At 37.2% G+C, this 25,553-nt stretch overlaps 1 protein-coding gene across 3 annotated transcripts in view; it reads right to left on the bottom strand.

Annotated features, from left to right (window-relative positions):
• Window positions 1–25,553, bottom strand: part of Fgf13 (fibroblast growth factor 13) — a 490,746-nt gene that overhangs the window by 176,103 nt on the left and 289,090 nt on the right. For 2 of the 3 annotated variants that reach the window (XM_078034210.1, XM_078034209.1), the window contains exon 3: window positions 19,735–19,902. The exons of the other annotated variant lie outside the window; for it this stretch is intronic. In XM_078034210.1, coding sequence (XP_077890336.1) covers window positions 19,735–19,902 — 168 coding nt within the window. The remainder of the gene's footprint in view (window positions 1–19,734; window positions 19,903–25,553) is intronic. 3 annotated transcript variants of the gene reach the window in all.

The following is a 25,553-nucleotide window of genomic DNA, read 5'->3' as shown; positions in this document are numbered from 1 at the left end:
AGTGTCAGAGGAGGTTTGTTCAGCAACTAGTTCTGTATTTGCCATTCTACTAGACTTCTCATGAAAAAAAAAATTAAAAAAATATTCTGAAGGTCATTCACAGTATCATATACAATGTATCATGATATAGTTAATTGCATTCACCAGAAGGTACTAGGAGAAAATGATATATATGGATAGATTCACACAGCTTAGAAATAAAAATACAGAAAAATACTTTTAACCCAAAGTAGCCTACAGAAAAATTCTACGAGGAGGTTAATTGCCTTGATAAAATAATGAATCTATTGTTCGCTCTGCATTTTAAAAATTCCATTAAGGAAAAACAGCACTCAAGAGACAGACTTTATTGTGGAACACATTTAGTGGAAAGTGACTTACTAGTAAGACAAACGTGCCCTTAACAAGGATGTGGAACACATAGCATTTTCCAGTTCTAAAAAGTATTCTTTGGGGCATTAAGAGGTAACAGAGGGTTCTATTTACTTGGTGAGTCCCCTGCCTGCTATCTAAAGCAGCAAGCAGCATGTGGATTTGATTGAGAAGTTTGTATTGTTATCTTCCATATGCCAGGAAGATACCAATGGACCTGCATTTTAAGGTGAAAAAAAGAAGCTCTTTAATTTCAGGCAGGTAGTGGTAAGAACTAAGCTGGAAGGCCTTAGCCAAGTGCTGGGAAATTGAGATTAAGGGTCTGATTGCAAGAGCATCTCAGAATTGGAATGTTAGGAGTTGACGTGGGAAGGCTGAGGCAAAGGCTAGATTTGAGAAGGCTTTTAAGAGTTTTGAACCTGACCAAGTAACAGGGATGTGCTATGTTTCCCACACTAAAAGAGAAAAATTTCATGTTAAAAAGTCTAGCTATGAAGATATTCAATAAATTGTGCTTTCTATTTATGGACCAACAGGTTTGAATGCATATGTATGCAGACACCATCTTTATAGTTCACAACAGCTTCATCAATACAGCATTTTGTGTGTCTAATATAACTATTACTCTAGAATAAAATATTTTGTAAATAGAGAATATAAATTTAGTCACATCTTAAACAACAGTTGAAGACACCAACCTAGGTGACACTCCAGATGGAAAAGCCATCTAGTTTAGATTACTTACAGTTGTAAGTCACACTGTATTTTTTAATGCCTAGTGGATTCCCTAGTCTAAGTTCTTTGAGCCTCAGTTTCCTCATGTATGAAATGGAATAAAATACCTTTGTTAGTAGATTTCTATATAGATTAGAGAAGTTTGAGGAAATATCTGGTCCAGGTTAGATTTTCAAAGAAATGGTGGTTATAATGATTGCTCCTCCAAATCCAAAAACCAGATGCTGGGGACAGAGTTGAGGGAGATAGAAATCTGCCTTTATGTGATATTCCACTGAAGTTTTCAGTTTCCCTTCCAACTGAAATATCACTTTTATTTTCTTAACTATTCATTAAACTTCTCCAACTTCCAAACAATCAGGATTCAGAATAATAAAAAAAAATAACAGGGATTATGAGCTGCGCTGTTCATAGAGATACTGGGGCTGATTCTCTGGAAGGACAAGAAGCTACCACCTAACAGAAATCTGGGTAATCCAGGAAACTGCATATCTTTTGATTGTGTTTACTGCTTATCTGGGAACAGTTTACACATGGGAAGGATGTGAACTGTTATTCACTTTCAAATAGAAATAGGCAAACATGGAAGTAGGTGGATGGTTAAGATTCAATGTGCACAAGTACTCCTACCTCCATGTATTTCTCCACAGGGGAGATTAATGAAAATGGTTTCCAGAAGAAAGAGAAAAAGATAAGTTAGCACATACCTAGCTTCTCTCAGAATAGTGCCTCTCCATACCTGACTGTCCCTGTGTATCTGGAAGAAAAGGAAGGGGCTGTAGGTAGGAAAGCATAAATGCCAAGAGAGCACCAAGATGGTGGCTGGTGAATTGAGGAATGATGTGAAATTTGATGTCTATGGTTCTGAATCAGCGACAGACATGTGAAGTCTAAGGGTTGGGGTGCTGGTCTACCAGTAAGCATTCTCTCTCAGTCCCAGCTTCTAATCTTCTACCAGTGAGGAGGGAATCTTCCTTACTCCAAAGTATTTCTTCACAAAATGACACAGAACACAAAGCAGGGGGTTATTCCCATCAGGATCATAACATCATTAGTTTCTTGACATCAAGGTTGGAGGCACTAAAAGAAAGAGTTAAAGGGTCATCAGGTAAGACATGCTTTCATAATCCTCCTCAAGGTAAATTCTGGGAGTCTAATTTGATCATATTAACTAATCTGAAATGAAGACGGTCAGGTTCTCAGAAAAAAATACTTTTCCTTTTCTCATAGCCACACTAGGCCCAGGCTTTACTCTTCTCCAAGCCAGTCAAGAATCAATATCACAAGTTTTGATAAGAATATGGCCCATAGCCATCAAGTCCTCCTGCTTAATAAAGATAGCAAAAACATGAAAATTTTATGAGTCTTATTTCCAAACTGGTTGAATATAAAATTGTTAGGAAACAAAGTAACAAATTGAGTCTTATTTTGTACCATTTTGATATATATGAAACAAGATAAATTAGTACCCATTCAATCCTTTTTTGTTCAGTTTTGTTGTTTTTCATTTTATAGATAAGGACATGAAGACCCATGGAAGGAACAGACCTTATTCAAAGTGACTTAAGTCACTGAAGGCACTTTACTGTAATAAATAAAATCAAAGCTAAAAAACAGGAACCAGATAAACCACAACTACTTTTGAAAAAAAATAAAGCAAAACACACTAAATTAGCTGAGAGGTAAATTTAATTCTGGTCTTTGATAGTCCTTTGGAGTATTAATTTTCTCTGAACTTTGATAGGTTTAATTCCTGTATGTCCCTCAAAATATGCAAAACTTCACAAAATTCATTTTTTCCCTGATAATCTTATGCTTATTGGCAGTGCAAAGGAACCAAGAAGATGCAAAGACAAGTGATGGCTTATTATTTTGGATTGTTTTAAGAATAAAAATCTGTGCAAAGCAATTAGTCCAGTTCTTTGCACTACTATAGGGACCCTATATTAGTTGAGTTTGAATGATCTAAGATTCTGTATTTTGAATTCTATATGAAAACATGGAAACATTGAAGAATACCCTCACCTTTGCTCATTATCAACTCTGCTGAAGAAAAAATGAATTGAGCAGAAGTCTTCTAAAAGGACTACAACAAAAAGACCTTCATGAATAAGGTTAAACATGAGCCTGGGCATGACACAAACTGACTTACATTACTTTTCACATGTGAGAGCTTTACTTTAAACTCTTAGAAGGAGGGATTCTGGCTGGGCATGGTGGCACATGCCAATAATCCCAGCAGCTGGGGAGGGCAAGGCAGGAGGATCTCAAGTTCAAAGCCAGCCTCAGCAACTTGGTAAGATCCTGTCTCAAAATCAAAAACAAAAAGGGTATAGTACCTTTTTAAAATTAATTAAATATTTCTGATAAAAGGAAAAAAGAAATAAAAAGGGCTAGGGACATGGCCCAGTGGTTAATCACCCCTGTGGTCAATCCCCAGTTAACAACAACAACAACAACAACAAAACCCCACAAAACAAAAACAAAAAAACAGTGTGACTCTGTCTTGTGTCTCCAGATCTCCTATGATAGAGACAAGGAAGAAACCAAGTTGGTACTCACTGTAGAATGCTAATTTAACCTGATTTCCTCCATTTTCTTATATGAAATCTTCACTTTAAGCTCTATTGGGAAGTTTTATAAATAGCTTCGAGGTTTTGGAGGGACAGGGGAAGGACTGTCAGGAGAAAGGCAGAATTTGGATGATGTTGAAACTATTACTATATTAGCTATCCCAAGGAAGGAGAACATTGCTGGTGATTAAACAGAAGCATTTTTACTGACTCAAATAATTTTCAGGAAATATCTATTTTGTTGGCATACTTATTACATAGTCCAGGGTTCTTAACAAGGCATTTTTTTCTTCTTGTGGAATAATTCCAATGTCCGAAGATATTTTTGATTGCTACAACAAAGAAGTGATACTGATATCTAGTGAGTAGAGGCCAGGGATAGTACTCAATGTGTCCTACAATGTACAGAGAGGATATCACCTGACAAAAAAGAAAGATCTAACCCCAAAAGCCAACAGCACCCAGATTGACATATACCAATAGTCCAGCATGGGACCTAGAAATACTAAATGAAGGACAGACAAATATATAAACTAATTTTTCAGAAAGAAAGAAGCCTTAGCAAATATCCTCACTGAGATTTATGTCTCACATGTGCATCCCAGGTTAAGTTGGTATAATTATTTTAACCCAATGTTATTCATTATCAAGTATTAGAATGTGTTGGTTGATTTGTCCAAATCTTTTATACAGAAAAAATTAGGGACCATTGGATAAAGATGACAAATCACAAATCTCTGGAGTACTCTAGGGGCATAGGTTGGCTTCCAATGTTCCCTGTGTCCATTCCTTTTCCCACCTCCCAGCAGGATAAGCACAAAGGTCAATTTCTTTGTTAAATCTGACCTTCTTCCTTCTACCCACTGAGATCTTTCTCCTTCCTCATAAAAGCCCTTTCTCAAGGCTAGCAGACAGGCGGGAAAATAATGACAGGATACCAAAGGGCTTCACAGGTTGCAGGAATATATAGTCTCCTTGATTTACTTACATGTACCACTACTGAAACCCCAAACTACATTTAATGTTCAAGATGCTGTCTCAGTACAGAGTCAAATGAAATAAAGTCGGGAAAGGAAGTATCACTGGATATGCTAAGAAAAAAACCACTGAATGTCATTAAGAGTAGGTACATAAGTGCTGTATTTATTATGGTGACATTTGCCTGTTTTAAGAAAAAGGTGTTCAGGGGAAAAAGTATATAGTGGCTCTAGCCTCTGGAATAAATTGAGAAATGCAGAGTAGTTTAATGTAGTCTGAACAGAGGGGTGATTCAAGTACCAGACTTGGTTCAGAAAGAAATATTCCCCCAAATACTCTCCCTTATACTATGAAAAGTGAATCAATTGAATTTTTTTATTTTCTCAGACTAAAGACAACAAGCCTCTCTCCCCACTTGAGGCCACTAAGGAAGAATTATTTGACCTTGGATTAGAGGACAACCCATACAAAAAACTTTCATCCAGTTCTGCATGGGAAGCTTTCCTTGGATCCAAATCCACAAATTCCAGATTAAAACTCAGCTCATTATATGGACTCTATATAATCCTGTCAACTCAACAGTTCTTTACCACAAAACTGTGTATTTGTTCCTTTTAAACACTAGTTTTTTGATTCAGCAAGAAACCTTTGCTGCTAGATAAAGAATCGATTTCCACAGGCTAGCAAGAGTGCACGTTTGTAAAGTTGGCAAAAAAAAAAAAAACTTGCTTTATTGGAAACTCATGTAACATCATCCTTGATTGCAGCATATTAATATAGCTCCAAAAATATGTCAATTTAAAAAATTTAATTCCCAGCACTCCAGTATTTTTATGCTACTGAAAAAAATTATTAAGTGAGCTTAACTATATTAAAAAGGACAAACAACAAAAGAATAAATTGGTCTTGGCAAGGACTTACACTTTAGATGCACTATGAGAAGAAAAATCAATGACATCTTTATGAAGACCTATTTTCATTAGTAGTTAGACGGTATGTGTTTCCCTGTAACTCTATCAAGGATTCTGAGCCAACCCATTTTGATTATTTCTGCCACTTATTCACCAAAATGTGAGAGATGGAGAGACTTCTGTTCTATATTACAATGAATTGTACCACAAAGCCTAGATGTTAAAAGGGATATAGGAAAGACTTACATTAAATTAGCATTTCCTCATTGCATTTAGCTCTTCTTATCTACCTGTCCTTCCTGAAGCCCAGTCCTTCCTTAGCTTCCTTAGCACCTCATTTTCCTGGTTTTCCTTCTTTCACTTCTGAGCTAGTTTCTCTACCAATTCTATATCACTAGGTGTCTCCTCTGCTCTCAGTTTTTTAAAATGTATTCTTTGATGTTATAATCTGTAGACAAAGTATAGCTGTACATACTTAAGGGGTACAAGTAATGATATGGATTTTTCAAACAATGTGAGAGACCAAATCAAGTCAACCAACTTTTCCATCATTTCAAACATTTGATATCATCCTTAATAAGAACATTCAAGATCCATTTCCCTAGAAACATGGAAATGTACTGTATCCAAATATTAGCTCTATTCATTATGCTGTATAAGATACCTCAAGAAAAAGGAAAGAAAATATATTCTTCCTGTCTGAGGCTTTATGTCCTTTGGTACTGGGGATCCAATTCAGAGGTATTTTAACACTGAGCCACATTCTCAGCCCTTTAAAATTTTTTTTTTTTTAGAGAAAGGGTCTCACTAAGTCGTTTAGGCCCTTGCTAAATTGTTGCGGCTGGCCTGGAACTTGCAAACCTTTTGAGTTGCTGGGATTACACGTGTGCACCACTGTGCTTGGCCCCTTTGATTATTATTTCTCCATTCCCCACTGTGGCCTCTGGTAACTACTATTCTATTCTCTGCTTCTATGAGTTCAATTACTTTAGATTGAACATATAAATGAAAAATATGCAGTATTTTTCTTTGGTGTTTAGCTTATTTCAGTTCATATAATGTTCTGCAATTCCATCCCTCTTGTTGCAGATGTCAGAATGTCTTTCTTTTTTAAAAGGCTGAAAAGGACCCCACTGCATGTGCATACATGCACTCATATGTACCATTGTCTGTTTCCATTCATCTGATGATGAATACTTGTGAATATTGTGAATAGTGGTTGAGTAAAAATGGGCATGTAGACAACTCTTCAGCATACTGATTTCAAAGCTTTTGGTCAAATCTGCAAAAGGTACTGACAAAAAAGCAAAAATTGACAAATGGGATTATATCAAAGTAAGAAATCTTTTGCACATAAAAGGAAATAGTGTGAAGAGACAACCTATAGACTGGCCAAAAATATATGCAAGCCACATATCTGAAAAGGTATTAATATCCAAAATATCTAAGGAATTCAAACAACTCTATAGAAAGAAAACAAATAATTCTAATAAGAAATGGGCATCTGAATACACTACTCAGATGAAGAAAGATACATGAAAAAAGTTCTCAACATTACTACTCATTAGGGAGATGCAAATTAAAACCAAAATGTGATATAATCAAAAGATATCAAGAGCTGGCCAGGATGTGGAGTAAAGGAAACATTGGTCCACCCATGGTGGAAATGTACATTAGTACAACCATCATGGAAAACTTTATGGTGATTCATAATAAAACTAAAAATTTTATTATCATATGATATAATATTCTTACTTCTGGGAATTTATCTGAAAGATTTAGAATCATTATGTCAAAGAGATATCTTTCCTCTCAGTTTTAATACTGGCCACAGACTGATAAATCTTAAATACTTATTGCCAGCCTAAAACTCATTTCTGAGCCATTTGAAGTCAAGTTCATGTAGTGCCTGACACACAGAAAAGTTGCTCAGTAAGTGTTGCATGAACAAATCAATTAATGACACAGAAAAAGGATTTATTCAACTTGAATAAAAGAAAAATGGAGGAGATCTGAGTTGTCATATACAAACCCATCCTAGAACCATCAGCACCACCCTAGTTTATCAGCTAATCAAATACATGTGATGGAGTCCAAGTGAGATCAGCAGCACCATCTTGCCAACTACAGCCTATGAGAAAGTGGTTTTGAATGTAAACAAGCTAATAAGAGATGAGTATGAAGTCTGTCTTTCCTGCCAGTCTTAAATTCCTTCTAGAGAGTAGAGTTGCTATCTATCTTGACATGAAGCTCCTAGTCTCAAGCATGATGGATCACTGTGCAAGACAGTCAGTAAATATCTATTGACAAATATATCCATTCTGCTAATGGTGATTAGAAACAGTCACTTGCTGCCAGGAATTAGGGCAAATGGTCCATTGAACTCAGAATATCCAAATTTGTTATATAAGTAAATTATTTGTAATGATAAATATTTCTTGAGTACTTCTTGTTGCCAGACACAAATATGTTTAGTAAAGTTCTATTCAGAAAGGATGAAATAAAGGCTATAATGTTTAAATGAAGTCCACACTGGGAAGAGAAATAGAAGTCTTTTAAATCACTAGTATCTGTTTCCAAAGCAAAAACTCCACTAGAAGAAAAGGTTCTCAAAGTATTCTACTTTGCTTTGGGGAGCTTTTTTTTTTTTTTCCTTCTTCAAGCAAATGTTCTGGGTATATTTAACAAATTATCCACTAAGTGAACAGCTAACCATGCATGTTGATTAGAGATTAACTGAATCAGTTCATGAATCCTCTAACCCAGATGCAAAACACCTTCTTTGAGAAGAATCAAGAGAGTTCAGAAGAAAAAAATCAGTCATGAAGGAAGAAGTGGAAAAAGTAACTGGCTAGCAGTTTCTATAATCCCCACTTTTTGAAATGACTTCTGTCCTTGTTGCATGAAACAAATCAGATTTTGTTCAGAGCCTGAGGCAACCTGCTAGACAAATATTCTTACTGTATGAATGAATGGTTTGCTTGGATCCACAGTGTCCTATTGACAGATGGGATTAGCCTGGGCTTTGCTGGATTGGATGGATACTAACAAAGAACAACAGTGGAGGAACCCTGTGAGCTCCACAACTTCTCTGCTTGTGTTTTATTTCCATAATTAACTATTATGAATACTGGTGTGTGTGTCTGTGTTTGTTCAGACCCTCTTTGAATGGAGATCAGCAACCACAGAGGGGTATTTTCCCTTTCCCTGTGTTTTTGTATTTATTTTGTTTTTTAAATACTTTATTTAGTTAGTTAATGTGGTGCTGAGAATTGAACCCAGTGCCTCATACATGTTATGCAGATGCTCTACCATTGAGCCACACCCCTAGTCCTTGTCCCTGTGTTTTGTGTTTTGCAATGGAGCAGAATCAACTTTGTCACCATAGGGGCAATGGAAAGACTCTGACAGAAGTCAACCAAGACACCTCGTGACCCATTGAGGTCCTTAGTGAAAGCACAGTTCACAATGTCCTGCACAGAATACATCTGCATCTGATTCAGGGAAAGTTACCTATGCTTATACAGAGAGAGACAGAAGGAGTGAATAACCCTAATATGGATATGTTGGTCCCTAAAATCTCCATGTGTTTGTAGACAAACTAACCTAAAAGAGGTGCTGCTCCTCTTATTGCACACGATCCCTGTAATCCAAGGATGGCATGAAAATCCAGAGCAAGAATAAAAACTCTTGAGCTCTCACTAGGAGTACCAAATCCAGATGACCTTAAAACAGGCCTTCTCTACCTGTGTGGACCCTACCCAAAAATATTACAGCTCCAGAACTCTACCTTCCCCTTCCCCCTTTTGGGACAATGCAGCTCATGGCAGAATCAGCAAAGCCAGCTTTAAAGTCTAGTGGTTCCATGAGGTAAACTATGGGATTGAAGCATTCCTCTAATTAGCAAGCATTGCAGCAAACAGGATTCCAGATGTTCATATAGGGAACAATGTAGAAGGACATGGGACACATCTCAGGGATGCTTCTTTATTTAACCCCTTGCCTATCACTTCTGCCACCATTTGAACCAGGATGAGGGAAATATACAAAGGAAATCCTCCATTGGGTACACTAAGTAATTCTCCTGGAAAGTTTCAAAGAATTCTATGATTTTCTTCTTAGTACCTCTGGCATGGATAAGATGGGGTTGAGTTCTTGTGTTTTGTGACTGAAAGGTTCAGGGTATAGGAGGAGCTGAGGCAGCACAGTATGGTAGAAAAGATCAGACTTGGGAGCTAAATAATCTAAACTTCAACTTCCAATTAAGACACTGATTAGCTGTATGACTCTGAATGAGTTATGTCACAGCTCTACACTCCAGCTTCACCATCATGCCTTTCAAGATTGCTGACACCTACCTCATGGGGTGGCTGGAAGATTATCAATAATAAGCCTAAAAGAGCTGACACATAAAAGATGCTAAAAGTTGGTAGTTAAGCATCTACTCAAAGCACAGTTCACAATGTTCTGTACAGAATACATCATGAAAATTCCAAGGACCTCTTTCTTCATACTTCTGGAGTTGACCATTATATTCAATCCCACTTTGTGTCAAAGTCACAAAGAACAATATCTGGACAGTGATCCAACTGAGTGTGGCAGGACTTTCTCCTCATGTGCCTTAAGTTACTTCTATGTAATGAAGGTTTTGTCACACAGGAACTTAAGGCATCAGGTAATATTATGTGAGACAAGTTTGGAAGTGGAAGGTCAACTGGCCTGAGGTGATCAAGAACTACCTGTAGCTGAGAAGCTTACGCCAGTACAGGGAGCGAATCCCATCTTGGAATGCTACATATTGTAAATCATTTTGCCCAAGTCAAATTTGATTAATATTTCCATGAAACATTCTAAAATCACATCTGTTTCTCTTCTCTCCTAAAAGCAAGCTACCTTTTTATTATTCTTCTGACAGCAGGCAAAATGTCTAGCCATCTCTGGTTATAGGCAATGTGTCTCATCAAAATGATACTGTCATCACTAGATGGGAGCTCCTTCTAGGGCCACCCTACATATGACACACATTCTCCTATTAACAGAAAGACCACAGACTCTGGATTGACACAAGTTTCATTTGAGTATTTGCTCTATCATTTACCAGCCAGGTGACCTTGGGCAAGTTATTTCACTTACCTGAGTCTCAATTTCCTCATTGATCAAATGGAGAAGAGAAAACATCTGCCTGCCTCCAAGGATTTCCCTGAGAATTAAGGCAATGTTGGGTAAACCTGGTCCACATACTGAGTTCCAGATAACTCAATTATTATTTTATTTTGTTCCTAATTTCCATAGGCCAGAGAACAGTGTTCCCACAAGTTACGAAAGAGAGTCTGTTGTGATTAGCCCCATGTCTAGGTGATATCTAATTCAATGGGGCTCAGGAAGCCTGCAGGGCAAGTCTGAACACTTCCATCAGTGGTGGTGATTTTATTGAACTAAGAAAAAAAATTAAGCTATAGAATTGGCTTTTTAATAATTTGGATGACATTTCCTCATTTCTATTATTATAGGTGGAGAGAAACATCATCTAACTTAAAGAAAGGACAGAAGGCAAGTGATATGTTTATGTCTTTAATCCAGGAATAGTTCTGTCACGTTCAAATTGATTTAATTATCCACTCATTAATCTACTATTTCTTTGTGTGCCAGATAAATCATCAGCTCCTTGAGGATAAGGGCCACTGTATTTACTCCTTTTGATCACTGCACCCCACTTGAACCTAGGCCCAGAGAATGAGCAAGCAGTCCTGAGTTCCTACTGTTTGCAACAACACCTTCCTTCTACAAAGCTGAGGATGGAGTGTTGACAGTCTTTAATTCCTTTAAACATTAAGACACTTTTTGTAAATAAAATCATATGTATGCATGTAAGGAAGAAGAAGAGGAAAACTGAGCATTGAGAGAAACCATGAAAGGTAAAGGGCATGGGCATTAGAAGCCAGAAAAGTGAAATTCAAATCATATCCTGCCCATTTATTGTAGACATTCTTAGGCTTTCTGTATCTTCATTCATCTGTTCAGTGGTGGCAGAAGTTCCTATCTGACAGGGTTTTGATGCTCCTGCCTTCAAGGGACTTCAGTGTTTTCCCTCTATGGAGACATGACCCAGTTGAAGGTGATTTCTTCCCTTCCCCACTGGAAGGCCTGGACTTGGAGCCAAAGTTGTTTGTTGCTTTCAAACTTGACATGCCTGAAGTTTGTCTTGGAACTGTTTTGAGAACATATATCTTAAAATAGCTGAGTCTCCTAAGTAGACATCTGCTAGCACCTGGGTAGAAGTGGACATGTGACTTTCATGTGATAGAGTGTGGATGTTGGCTGTGAGGCAAGACAAGGGTAAGTGTTGATAAATGCAGGATGTAACATCTCGTTTGACACGTTCCCTTGGGCATTATTCAAGCTGCTTATTCAGTTCATGGAGAAATACTACAGAGGATAACAAATGAATACCTGAATCAGAGTAATTTAGAATGCTAGGAATGATTAATAAATGGATAGAAATTAAAGCCTCCCAATTGGTCAAAGTCAATGTTCACATGCATCCTGCTGTAATGATGTGATGCAGAGGTAGCTGATGATGTGTATGTGATAAAGGGGCAATGCTTCAATAATGAGTCAAGCTCTGCCATGTCACTAGAATAGTAGCAATCAAGTAATGAAGCCACAGTACTTTTCTAACATATCAAAATATCTTTTTTATGCTTCTTTATCTTCTTTAAGTGCACTCACACATAGGTCCCGAGAAACTCTTCCATTTGCAAGCTGCACTAGAGTCTGAGAGCAGATCCAGTGTGACAAGGATTGCTTGCAAGAAAGGATGTTGGTCACAAGGTGGCAGATTACCACGCTCCTATAGAGAAGCCTGATTATTTTTTTGAAAAGCTCAGAATGACACAGAGGCAAGAAAACTTCAGAAAGGGGTGTGCTTGCAGTGGGAAAGATGGCTACCTTACATGGCCACGAGTTCTAAAGGTTATATAAATGCTGCCTGTCCAACTGTGCCCTCTAATCATGGGGCACCACTTGAAAAGGCTCAAGCAATCAACGTGATAAGATTTTGGAAATGACAGCTGACATCAAGCAACAGGCACAATGCCAAGGTAGTTATTTTCTAAGGCACTGGTTCCAACTCTGTTAGCACATTTGAATCACCTTGGAAGATTTTTTAAAGTGCCCATGTTGAGCCTCCACCATGAGAGATTTTGGAGATTTTCTGTTGATTTTGGTCTGGTCTGAGGCTTAGGCATCAACATTATTTAAACAGTCCTCAGGTGATTCCAATGTGAAGACAAGATTGAGGATCACTAATCTAAAGCACTTATTACTCAGATATGGTCCAAAAACCCAGGGCTGGTCTGGGAACTATGTCACTAAATATATTTTTTTAAAATTTAGTTCAGTTGACATTAGTTTTCACCACAAGAGAGAAATACTTTATCGATGAAGGAAGCAGTGTATTATTAACATTTTGGCATAAGCTTCTTATGTAGTCATGAACTGGAAACAAACCATTTTAGACCCAGAACTGATCCATGGACTACACTTTGAGTAGCATGTAGTAGGTGGGAGTCAGAGAGAAGGGGAAGGAATAGCAAAGCATTTTCTTTTTTCTTTTTTAAAGAGAGAGTGAGAGAGGAGAGGGAGAGAGAGAGAGAGAGAATTTTTAATATTTATTTACTTATTTTAGTTCTAGGCGGACACAAAATCTTTGTTGGTATGTGGTGTTGAGGATCGAACCCGGGGTGCACGCATGCAAGGCGAGTGCGTTACCGCTTGAGCCACATCCCCAGCCCAGCAAAGCATTTTCAAAAGTGTGATACTTGTCAAAACCCAGCTCTGATGAGAATACACTGCTCAGTGGAGCCAGCACAGCCTTCCAATATATATACTTGTGGGATTTTAATGGGTATAAAGAATGAGATAGAAGATGTTGTTTAACAATGAGCTGCCTGAAGTAAGATAGCTTTCTCATCTGCAAGACTCCTCAAAACCTTAAATATGCTCATATGCATCATGACTCTCTAGGGATGGTACATAGTTTGGGAAACATTTGATTGTAGAATCTGTCTTTTCCTGAATATATCTTATACAATCATTGTGTCATGAAACATAACTAGAAAACAATGATCTGATGCTTATTTAAGAATCTGAGACAAAGAATACAGTTAATTTATGTATTCTACTTGATCAGGCAAGGAGTTGTAAACAAAAGGGAGTGGTAAACAAAAGATGAGATGGATGTTGAAGTAGCTGCAACAGCAAATTCTTATGCATTTCCTTAGTAAAGGAAAACTGCCTTGTTGGCCCTGACTTAGGGAATCAATTTTTATGGATGAAGAACACAGTCTAGCTGTTCACACTATGCTAAGTCAGAAGGTTAGATTTTGCCTTATCAATCAGCTGTGCAAAGAGGAAGAAAAAAACCCACTAAGGGCAGTTGCTGAGACATCAAAGCCCAGGGGCATGTTGGCCACATGATCTATAAAGTAATAGTTTTGAAAGGGGCAGCACCCAAAAGGATGGGAAATTCCCAGATTTTTTACAGGTAACATACTGCAATTGTGATTTATATCAAAATCACCTCTGCACAGGATTCTTCATCCAGTAAACCTTTCAGAGCAGTTTCCCAGAATGACATCAAATCAAACATAAACTCCTGAAACAGGTCATTAGCACTGGATTCACACAGCAAAAATATTTACTCCTAAATGGGAGTTCATAACCCACTTGATTCTAATGTATGAAATATGATATGCCAAGAGCTTTGTAATGTTGTGAACAACCAATAATAAAAAAAAGAAAAAAAAATTAAAAATAAATAAATAAATAAATAACAACAACAACAAAAAAATATTTACTCCTAATATTATGAAGGGAAACCTGGAGAAGAAATTTATCAGAAAAGATTACTTTGTCTCAAGAAAAATTCACCACCATGATGGGAACACCTAAGTGCAAAAGAGATGGGAGGCCTGCTACTTTAAGAAGTAAATCATATTTTCCAAGAACAAATGATTATTAGTTTGTACTGTAAAAGCCAGCCTGGAAACTGAATTGAGATGCATATATTCAATAAGAGAATAATAAATGCCCATCCTGTCCTGAAATTGAATCATGGGCTCCTAAGTATACTTCCTGGATTAGATTATGAGTTTTCCAGAGTGCAGAAGCTACCCCCAAATATGACTTAATTTCATGTTTGCTGCCATAAGGAGGGGAAATAGAAGGGAACTGAGAACATGTGCCATTTCCGGTTTCCTAATGTTATTAGGACATAACAAATTGTGTTCTAAGAAATAATTGATATGCAACTGAAGAGAAGCATTTTTGAACACTCTGTGGAGAGAGGATGGGTTTTACTGGTTGCTAAATCAACAGGGCCTACAGATTTCTACATTTTATTTGGACTAATATTTTTATTGGAGGGGACTCTGCAATTAAGCTGTCACTTGTTTCAATGAATAAAGAAACCTTTCTGGTGTTGTTCTGCCATCTTTCAGGTCATGAATCAAAGGCAGGGTGAATTGCAATCAAGTCATAGTTACTTTGCAATAAAACAGTTTGGAATAAAGTGCTTTTATCTTTTCATAGATACTCAAACAGATGGGCCCATATTTTCCTAACAGAATAGGGATATTTCCTCAGGTCTCATCCTCAAAGTGACAGATATGGAACTCAGTTTTATTTTTCCTAAAAGGCATCTCAGGTGTCAAGTATCAGAGATTGTTACCTAATTCCAGTTTAGTGACAAAAGGATTTAATAACAGTAGTTTAGATTTGTCACACTGCCTATTAATTCAAATTGATACTGACCTACTTTTCAAAAGAAAAATTAGTATTAAAATGAGAAAGGCACTACAACAGGAGAAAACAAAGTTTGAAAAAATGAAATGAAAAGAACATTTTCATCAGCATGCCCTATAATATTTCTCTATGGTTTTCTGATCTTATCATTTTGGCAATACTGATATTCATGGTGATATATGCTCTTTCTGGGATTAAAATAACTAAGGCATTATCAGAGTATCATCATTGTGATAGTCAAAACTATATCCTCTTAGCATTTAGCACAGAATTGTGCTTTCTCTTGGTTGGTAAAGCCTACGGCACTTTATCACAGTCTCAAGTATATAGTCTCTTCTCCTCCAACAAAAGCCACTATGGTTGGATACCTCTCTCTATAAAAAGGTTATGGATGACCCCAGCCCAGGGAGATGTATGTGTATATGTCATTTGAGAACAGGCTATAGGAAAGAGACCAATGCCTGATTAAAAGATGGTGACAAATCACTGAGCTTGGTAATATTTTCTTCTATCACATTAATTCCTTCAAATTTACTATTGTAATCAGAATTTTCAATCCTAAAAGCAAACACCGGGAATACATGATTTATTTGTCTCTGTAGATTTTCAACACCATCTACTTGTAAGCTTGTGTCTCATGGTGTGATTCTTTTAACAATCTTCAAATATCAGAAAAAGCCCAATGAGTGCCATTTTAGAATAAGGAGCTGTGCTGATAATAGATTGGTTTCCAGGAGTTAGTCTAATCAGTGATTTCATTTGGCACACATGACATAGAAAAAAAAAAAGAAACAAAGCTATGAAGATTATACTTTCTCTTGCCAAAAGGCTCCTGGAATAGTGAGAAAAAAAAATTTGGTAACGATCTTCCCTCTCCATGCAGCTTTCTTATAACAAAGGATGTTGCTGGTACCAGGCCAAGTTAGACTCTCAGATATTTGTATGTACTTCTTCAGCCAAATCCCAGTACTCATATAAGTACTCACTAATATCATAAGTGGTTTTTATGGAAATAATCACATCACTGAAAATCACAAGTATTTGGAACAGATTAAAATTTGTTTTCAAATAAACTGTTCATAAATAGAAACTAGTGTTTGGCAAAGTATAATTTGGCCTTAGTGAAAAACCAGTGATATATTTCATTCCATCTATGTACTTACATGGATTCTGGAGGGCCTGGATATGACCCCAAAAAATGCCTTAAAAAGACAACTATGAAGCATTTTAATGAAGTTATCTGTACCAAATCTTACTTTGTCATAAACTTTGGAAATAACATGGCCCTTACAAACCACTGTCATCCAAAATAAACGCTACAACGTTATCTATACTAATACAAAACATTTTGATTTTGTCAATTGAGTAAGGGAAAGCAAATTAATTCCAGCCTTATCATAAAACACATAGACCTTTTTGACCTGTTAATCATTTCTAAAACGTATGCTAGTCAAACTTTCATTTTCTCCCAGATGTAAATAAATGTTTCATTTTTCACTTCAGGGTTTCTGAATAGACACCACCTCGTTAGAAGAGGTAATACTGGCAGGTTAGCATTGCACAAACCAAACAATGGATGGCTTAACCATTGCCTACTCTTGCTGTGAAATTTGTAGGCATCCACGGTCAGTGTCAATTAAGATCTCATGCTTTGGCTCAGAGACCAAGAGATGGAGTATCTACTCAAAGTGCTTCACATAGGAACAAATGTTTCACTGTCTACACATAGTTTAGATCTAAGATACTATCCATTTATAATAAGAAAGTCTTTTATTCCTATTAATGGCAACAAAATGTTACAGCAACTTTGAAAGAGAACTGAAGACTATACCTTATAGCATTTAAAAACCATCTTGCAAAAATCTTCAAGGTTGCCTGAATGGCCACTGAACCCTTCCAAACCCACAGTTACTTCACCTCCTGGAAATGACAAGATTCAGTATGCTATGGGAAGTAAGTGTGTTAATTTCTCAGCATTGTTTCCTTATTTACCCAATGTCTGTTCCACAGCACATTTTCTTTTGCCCCGTCTAAGGTCTTCTGCATCCTGTTCATCTGCACAGAGATCAAGCATTTTCATTTGTAGATCTGGGTTTACCATTAACTTCCAGGCTCTTGTTTAAAGGAGTACAGTCCAATTTAAGCAGTATTAACATGTCACCCCAGAAAAATTCTAATTAATCTAATTTGATTTACAAACAATTCAGAAGAATAAGAAGGGAAATACTAGCTCCAATACCCCAGAGGACATGGAAGGAGATCATAGCCAAGGGACATCTTCAATCTGAAAGAAGACAATGCCCATCAAAGTATACGAATAAAAAGATGACAGCCACACTCAGTATGATGGCAGTCATTCAATATATGGATGAAATTACAGATGAAAAACTGCCCAAACCTTATAGAGGAGAATTTAACTGCTACCTGCTCTCTAAAGAATACTTCATATTAGAAAACATTCACAACAGGATTCACAATACACTCCAGGTGGTACTTAAAAATTAACAGATCCTGTCAAAAGTGCATGTAATAAAAAGGTGGGGTCTTAAATTTAGTTTTTCAACTTTTCTTTAATCCAAAATATTATTGAAATAATTTTAAGTTTCTAACCAATTTCTTGACTGAATTTATTCAGTGGCTTCTTAAATGGCTTATTTTTCTTACCCAAAGCAAATTTTGCTTTTCAGGCTAATTTGCAAGTACAAAACAGTATTTCTATGTGTGTATACATGCATATATAATTTGAGAGTGAAGAAAGCAGAAAATAATGGAATGCATTATATATAGTAAAGTAATTGCCACTGGTCAAAAATTTTTGTTTCAGTAAAGTCGAAATCAAGTTAGTATCTTCTCTACTAAACCACCAATATGTTGATTTTACTCACTGTAGTGGGTCACCATTTCCACCTGCAGATGAGTAATTGTTGACATCAGAACTCACACTCAAAGTGGATAGGTTATGTACCAAAAGTAGGGGAAAATAAATCCAAAGGCTCTACTCTATTGCTGAAATAGAATTAAACATAGACACATATAGGCTTTTCATTTTCTGCCAATGAACACTTAAAACTCTATTTGAAAGAAAGAAAAGAGATGTCAAATTTTGCTTCTCAAATCATGGACTGGAGTTCACATGTAGTAATTTCCTCACATATCAAACTTCCAACCAAACCAGGTGGCAGTGTTTTCCAGATGAGAAAGACAGTGATAGTGAGGATTCTCACAATGTTGCAAACGGGCAACAAATAGAAACAAAGTCATTTTCAGGAAACATAGAAGAACCATTTATGCATATGTGTACATAAAATACCAAAGAACAGATGAATTTTGTCAGTTTCAGTGTTATTCACTGGAAAACTACAATAGTGTTTCATATGAGGGAAAGATGAGCTGTTATATAATAAGAATTTAAATAGCAAACACATTATAATGATCAAATGTCATCTTTGAAGTTGAAATGTACACAGATGCAATAAAAGAGTACATTTTATTTGTACATTATCAATTCTTTTTTGTAATATTGGGGATTAAACCCAGGGCCTCACATGTGCCAGACAAGCACTCTGCCACTGAGCCACATCCCCAGTCCTACCATATTTTATTTGTAATATGAAAAACAGTCCTATCTGATAAGTGCAAAAATGTTAGAACAAATGAATGAATATCTTCTGGTCAGGCAAGTTACGTCAGAGAGAGTTTTGTCACAAGGATTAGAAGGAATACCTTATTAATCTGAGTTTAAGTAACAGCAAGCAGAGTTGTCCAAACCTGTACTTGAGCTGAAAAGAAGAACAAACTACTCATACTCTCCTGCAGGCATGCATTCACTATGGCAAAGTGCAACTGGACGTGCATTACATGGGAAGTCTGGGCCCACTTCAGCGAACTACGTGGATCATGAGCATTCTTCCAGAGCAATGCAGAAGCTTTATGGAGTGGAGGAGAGTTAGAAAATTTGAAACAATCTTCTCATTATTTCATTTCAGGAGTGTCATTCCTCAGCTGACTGCTGTTTCAGGAATGAAAGGTGATGGGGAACAGACTTGGCCAGATGTTGGCTATAGGAGCAAGCAACTTTGGCAGCCAAAACCAGGCAGTGTCATGACACTAACTGAAAATGTTTTAGCTGCAAAAAGCAGGAGGATGCTGCGTGCTGTGCCAGAGATGACTGTTTTATACAGTGTCCCATCTGAGACTGCATAACACATTCACCCGCGAGCCAGGGGGCCTCCTAGTCATAGCAGGGGCCGAACAACACACAGCACACCAGAGGGCAATGCACAATCAGAAACAAAAAAAGGAGAGAGAAAGAAAGAAGAATGAGAGAAAACAAGCAAAACACGCGTGTGTCGGCCACAAACCTTCGGGCTCTGTGTTCTCTTTGTGGTGTACTTGCTTCAGCGGGCAGCAGAAGATTTCGTGACACTTAGCACGAAAGGGGGACTCTTTTTTCTTTAATTCCGCAGATTGGATGGAATCTTGCCGTAACATAATGTATTCCTGTGTGCCAGGGGGGGCGTCATCCAGAACTGTGGTCACCACATAACAAAATGAACTCAAGTTAGAGCTTTATGAAAGTAGTGAACATCATAAACCAAACCTACACCCAGGAAAGACTAATGAAACAACATTTCCTACACAAGTTTCAAAGAAACACTTTGGATAATGGTGATTTTATTTGTAGGGGATGAGTTTAAAATACTAAAGCCTTGGAGATAGCTACTCAATCATGTATACCTGTATGGATAGTAAAATCAAAATGTAACAGTTTTATTAACTTATTTATTTTTGGTATCGGGGATAGAAACCATGGACATGTTAACCACTGAGCCACATTCACAGTCACTTTTTAATTTTTTTTTAATTGGGAGACAGGGTCTCACTAAGTTTCTTATGGCCTCAATAAATTGCTGAGGCTAGCTTTGAACATGCAATCCTCCTGAGCTGCCAGGATTACAGGTGTGCACCACCACACTGGGTGCAATTTAACAGTTTTAAATTGTACCTGCAATGAATAAAATATCTTAATATCAATAGCCATGCTGTATGTAAATTATCACCATGTAGAGCTCACATGCTTCCATTTGAGATGCAATATAAATATCTACAGATGAAACTGCCTAATGTTGACCAATTATCAATGAGTCAGCTCATGATTCTTGGTCTGTTCTTGGTGAGGGCCTAACTTCAAAGAGATGTATACTGAGTCTGACAGAAGCATATTGGATTCTGCTCTTTGGTTTCCAAAGAGAACTGGGGCCATGATAAATACCCTTCAGATGTTCAAAAACCATTAATGAAGTCCACAGATTCTGGCTGATAGCCCAATAATCAATGGATCAAAGACCTACCTTATTGGATTGTGGAACAGCAGGGCCTGGTTTACTAATTTTGGCCTTTTAGATGCACATCAGGCTCCTCTTAGTCTGCCCTTGCTTTCTAGGCCCCATGTGTGTTTCCTAAGTAGGCCTGTGAAGCACCAGTGTTTTTTCCCTGTAAAACCCAGAAGTCTGCCTTCATAGGATCCACTGCTACATTCTATAGTCAGAAAACCACCCACCAAAGTGGGTACAAATTGGATCTGCATTTGCAGAAACAGGGAACAAACCCCAGAATGGATTTTTTTTTCTCTTTCACACTCTTCCCAATGAGCCTATTCCCTTTCACCAGGAGTGAGTCAGTGCCTGCAAAGCTGTGATTAATGATTTCCTGGCTCATTCTTGTCCCCCAAATGCATACACTTAACATGCATTTAGGAGGACAGATACCACCAGCAGATTTCTTATGGGGAGAATAATGTTGCGGTGTTTGTGAAAAATAAATGGTTTATGGCTGAATTTAGATGGGATCTGAAGTTTCTGTGCTTGGCAAACCATTCCTAGCTCATTGGCTGGGATTTTAATGGGTTTTAACAACTTCCTTTCATATTGGGGGGGGAAATAGCTTAAAAACAAACATAACTTTTAAATTCATATTATGAGTTTGGAACAAATTCTTGATAGATTGCCTGTATTTGGAATCATTGTCATCCTTTATAAGTCATTAAATTATGCAAGAAAGTTATGAATATTTTAGTCAGTTCTCTATTTTGCTCTAGTAGTCAGTGGCAGTAATCAAAAATATTCTATAGATACACCAGCACAGCTTTTCCCAGCACAGAGTTCCCTTCATCTACCAGGGATGTTACTGCAACTTTTTAGGATCTTGTTGTGGGATACACATCTTTGCTAGCAACAGCTGCTGTTCAAAACATGTGCAAACATTTCCTGCCATGAGCAGATAGTTATGATAATATAGACACTTATCAAATTTCAGCATCACAGCTGAAGACAAATTCTGATTTTTTACCATCCAAAATATTTAAAGAAAACTCCCCAAATTAGAACACTTTTTTAAAAAACCCACAATTATATGAAAACTGAGAAATCCATTTTCATGAAGTACTATATAGAAAACACAGTTTAAGATTAAAGGGCAATTGGAGGATAAAAAAGGAAAAAAATGACTTTTGCAGATTGCATAGGAAAGTTGTTGCTCAGGAGCACATGATATATATATTGGTAAGTTGTCTTCCATTTTCATTGTTCAATAGCAACAATGATGTCACAAATGGGCATTTTGGGAGATTAATGGTGGACCAAAGCTAATAGCCTTTGCCTGACTCTCCAGCCATCAGCTTTTCCCAGCTGGTCATTAATTCCCAGAAAATGCCTTACACTGCCATCATTATTGTTTAATTAGATACAACTGGTTATGTGCAACATACAACAAAATTCCAGCAAAAGCCGTGTGCTGACTGATACAGGGCTAACCCCAAAATTCATCATGATGAAGAAAGCACGAAGGTCATGAAAGTGCAGGATAATTGTGTACCACAAAATTCCCTCTCTCTCCTGTTCTTTCTTCAAATTGAATTTAGCAAGTGCAAAAGGTGCCAAGATGAGAGCATTTAAGGAGCCATCTGAGTAATAACCACAGGCATAGAACATTTCCTTGAAAATCGTGAACATCTGGGAGTTAATGGCTCAGCTTTGGGTCACAGACTGTCTCTCTACTCAACGCCTCAAACATCAGTCAAGTCAGGCACACAGAAAAAAAGAAAGAATAGTCAACTTCACAACAGCTTGATGTTATGTTGACACATGCACTAGAAACATTTTGGATTTTCTAACCAGAAAGGGCATTCTATAAGCAACATCTCACTTGGGTCTATAAAATCTCTGACCTTAAATTTATTTTGGAGGAAAAACTATTATATGAAACCCTCTTATTCCCAGGACTTCCTCAGGTGGGAGACTAGCTGTATGTGCAATGGACAGCAACAGGAAAGAAAAGGGATTTCCCATAGGACCCCAGCACTAAGGCAGGTGGGAAGCTCCGTTCTACTTCCCCAAGGAAGGGATGAAGATACTGTGCTTCCAAGGGCCACCAGTTCTAGAAAGGTAAGGGGTTGCAAGGAATTCAGCTCATCAAAATGGGAAAAATGAGATTCTTCTTTTCCTGGATCAATCCACTGTTCTCAGCCATTTCTCCCCTTCTGGTAAATTCCCTTCTTGCCCACAACCTCTATCCTGACTCCTCCCTCTGTTCATTGGAACCTTTTGTTCACATTTCATTCAGTGAAAACTCTTGCCCTTTCAAACCACAGATTTATCCAATCCTGGTGGGGGTAGAGGGTCAAAAATATCCATTGATTAGGTAGACACTGGAATTATACAAAGTTTCCTCCTCTTTCAGAGGTTCAACTTGACTCTGCAAGGCAGATAAGGTGGTAACACTGGCTCATGGTTGGTTTCTGTATCCAGGAGCCCCAACCTTTTCAAAAGGCTGCTGAGCCCCATGAGAATAGCTGCAAAGGGGTATGCCTCTGGAGAATTTTCACTGACAAAGCAGTACCCTCAGTCTTGACCACACAGCCCACACTTTCAGGATTCCAAAGTACCACAGGAATAAGTAGCACAGGGTTACAAGAGACAAGTGCACCCATGCAAATCCACACATCCACAGACACACAGACACTGACAGGTGGCATACTCAGACACAGAGGTGACAAGAATAAGTGACCTTAGTGGTAGAATTACAGTTATAAGCACAATTTATGCAGGAGCTAGTTCCCATTACAATAAGAGTACTATCAACTAAGCATTAGGTGGGTAAGCCTGCATCTAGATTTCATTTCTCATCAGCAACACTGGACTGACACAGAACTATCCCCACCCTTCAGTAGTCTTCTTGCCAATTACCAAAAATCAAGGTCAGGGACAAGAAGCAGTCATGATAAGAGAAGAGAATTTGGTAGAGTCCAAGCCTGCTGACCAGGCCTAAGATACTCATATTCACAGAAATATTCTCATTTCAATCTAGAAAAAAAGGAAAATACCAATTTATAGCAATATTTAACCTCTCATAAATATTTAAAATATCAATATACTATATCTTTCAAATGAATTTTTGTTTGTTTGCTTTTTGCACCATTGGGGATTGAACTCAGGGCCTCACAAATGCTAGGCAAACACTCTATCTTTGAGCTATATCCTGAGCCCATTTTCTTGTTTTTATTTTGAGACAGGGTCTCCCCAAATTGCCCAGGCTGGCCTTGAACTTTAAATCCTCCTGTTTTAGCCTCCCAAATAGCTGGGATTGTAGTTGTGCAATGCCATGCTTGGTTTAAATGTAGTTTTAATTAAAAAGTTCATCATGTATCCATATTTAGTAAGTCCAGCTCTTAGTTTACAAAAATATATCAACAAATATTGATATAAAACAGCTAGCCAAATATCTAGTAATATGATGTAATCTCCATGTCATTCCAAACAAAATTTCTTTAGAGAAAATTTAATGCAAACTTTTTGTTTTAAAACAAGAAAAATAAGGCTTAGAAAGGGGAAATGGCTTTAAAAAGTCACACAGTAAGTTATTAGAAAATCCCAGAAGCCAGGATTCTGGCATGTTTGCCAGAAAGTCTAAAAGTAGACTACTTTGTAAAACCATCAATACATTGATGGTGATCAGGTCTTTTAGTATGTCTTCATTTTCATGATTATCTCTGTCTACAACCAATTTTTCTTTCTTTATTCAAAGACAGAAAAGTATGCAGAAACAACCTAGAAAACTATTTAGACAATGCCAGAAAAAGCACCTCCCCTGTCTCCAGGATACTGTAATTCACAGGGTTTACTGGCTTCAAGCTGGAAGCAGTTAACAAGCCCTCAATTATTTGATGGTTCTGATTTTTGGTTTTGGGGGGTGTTTTTTTTGCTTTTAAATTAACTCTTCACAAAGATGACTCAACATAATTAATGATACATGATTTAAATCAAAGCAAATCTAAGATCACTAGGGCAACAGAAATGAAATTAGCAATGAGACTACCAATCAAAGTTATTAGACATATATTAGTGACTCCAACAAGAAAATACTTAAAACCCTCTATGAAACAGAAAATATGACAAAATATACAGATTACCAAATGTCCTCATGTAATCGCAAAAAAAAGTGAGAGGAAAATGCATTAATTACTGTAATTAACCTTCCATGTCACTGAGCACCTGTTATGCTGAAAAATACATAGAACCACAACATTTGTTAGTGCTAGACCCACATTCTGCCTCCCTAACTATCTACTTATCTGAATATGGTATTAAGCTTTATTGCCACAGTGGACACTATAAGATGGCAGGTTTAAATGTGCATGAAGAACTTAAGTCAACAAAGAGAATATTAATAATAGTCATTAATATTGGTAAAGGTGGACATAACTTTAACATATTTGTTGAAGTTTTAGTTATATTCTGCTTTATAATCTCCACCTATCTCTATTCAGTACCTCAAGCACTCATAGGTCTTTGTCTATCTCATCTTTCTTCAGGTTGTTCTGTTCATTTCAGAGTAGAATGAAAGGCAAACTTCTTACCATGGTTCCCATTCCTCCCAACCTCCTCAATTCCATTATATACCTTCTTGCTCACACTAGATTCCATTAGCCTCTAAAATATTCTGGGCTTTATCTTGCCTCAAGGTCTTGGACTTGCTGTTCCCTCTGACTGCCCTTCTATGTACTTCAGGAATGCACCTCTTAGAAATGCCTTTCTAGGTTTCCACTTGTCAGGATAATAATTCTATCTATCTATCTATCTATCTATCTATCTATCTATCTATCTATCTTGTCTCTCAATATATG

Source organism: Ictidomys tridecemlineatus, chromosome X, assembly GCF_052094955.1.
Source record: "Ictidomys tridecemlineatus isolate mIctTri1 chromosome X, mIctTri1.hap1, whole genome shotgun sequence".
NCBI lineage: Eukaryota > Metazoa > Chordata > Mammalia > Rodentia > Sciuridae > Ictidomys > Ictidomys tridecemlineatus.
Note: the sequence above shows the minus strand (reverse complement) of the source record. Positions and strands in the feature narration are given on the sequence as shown.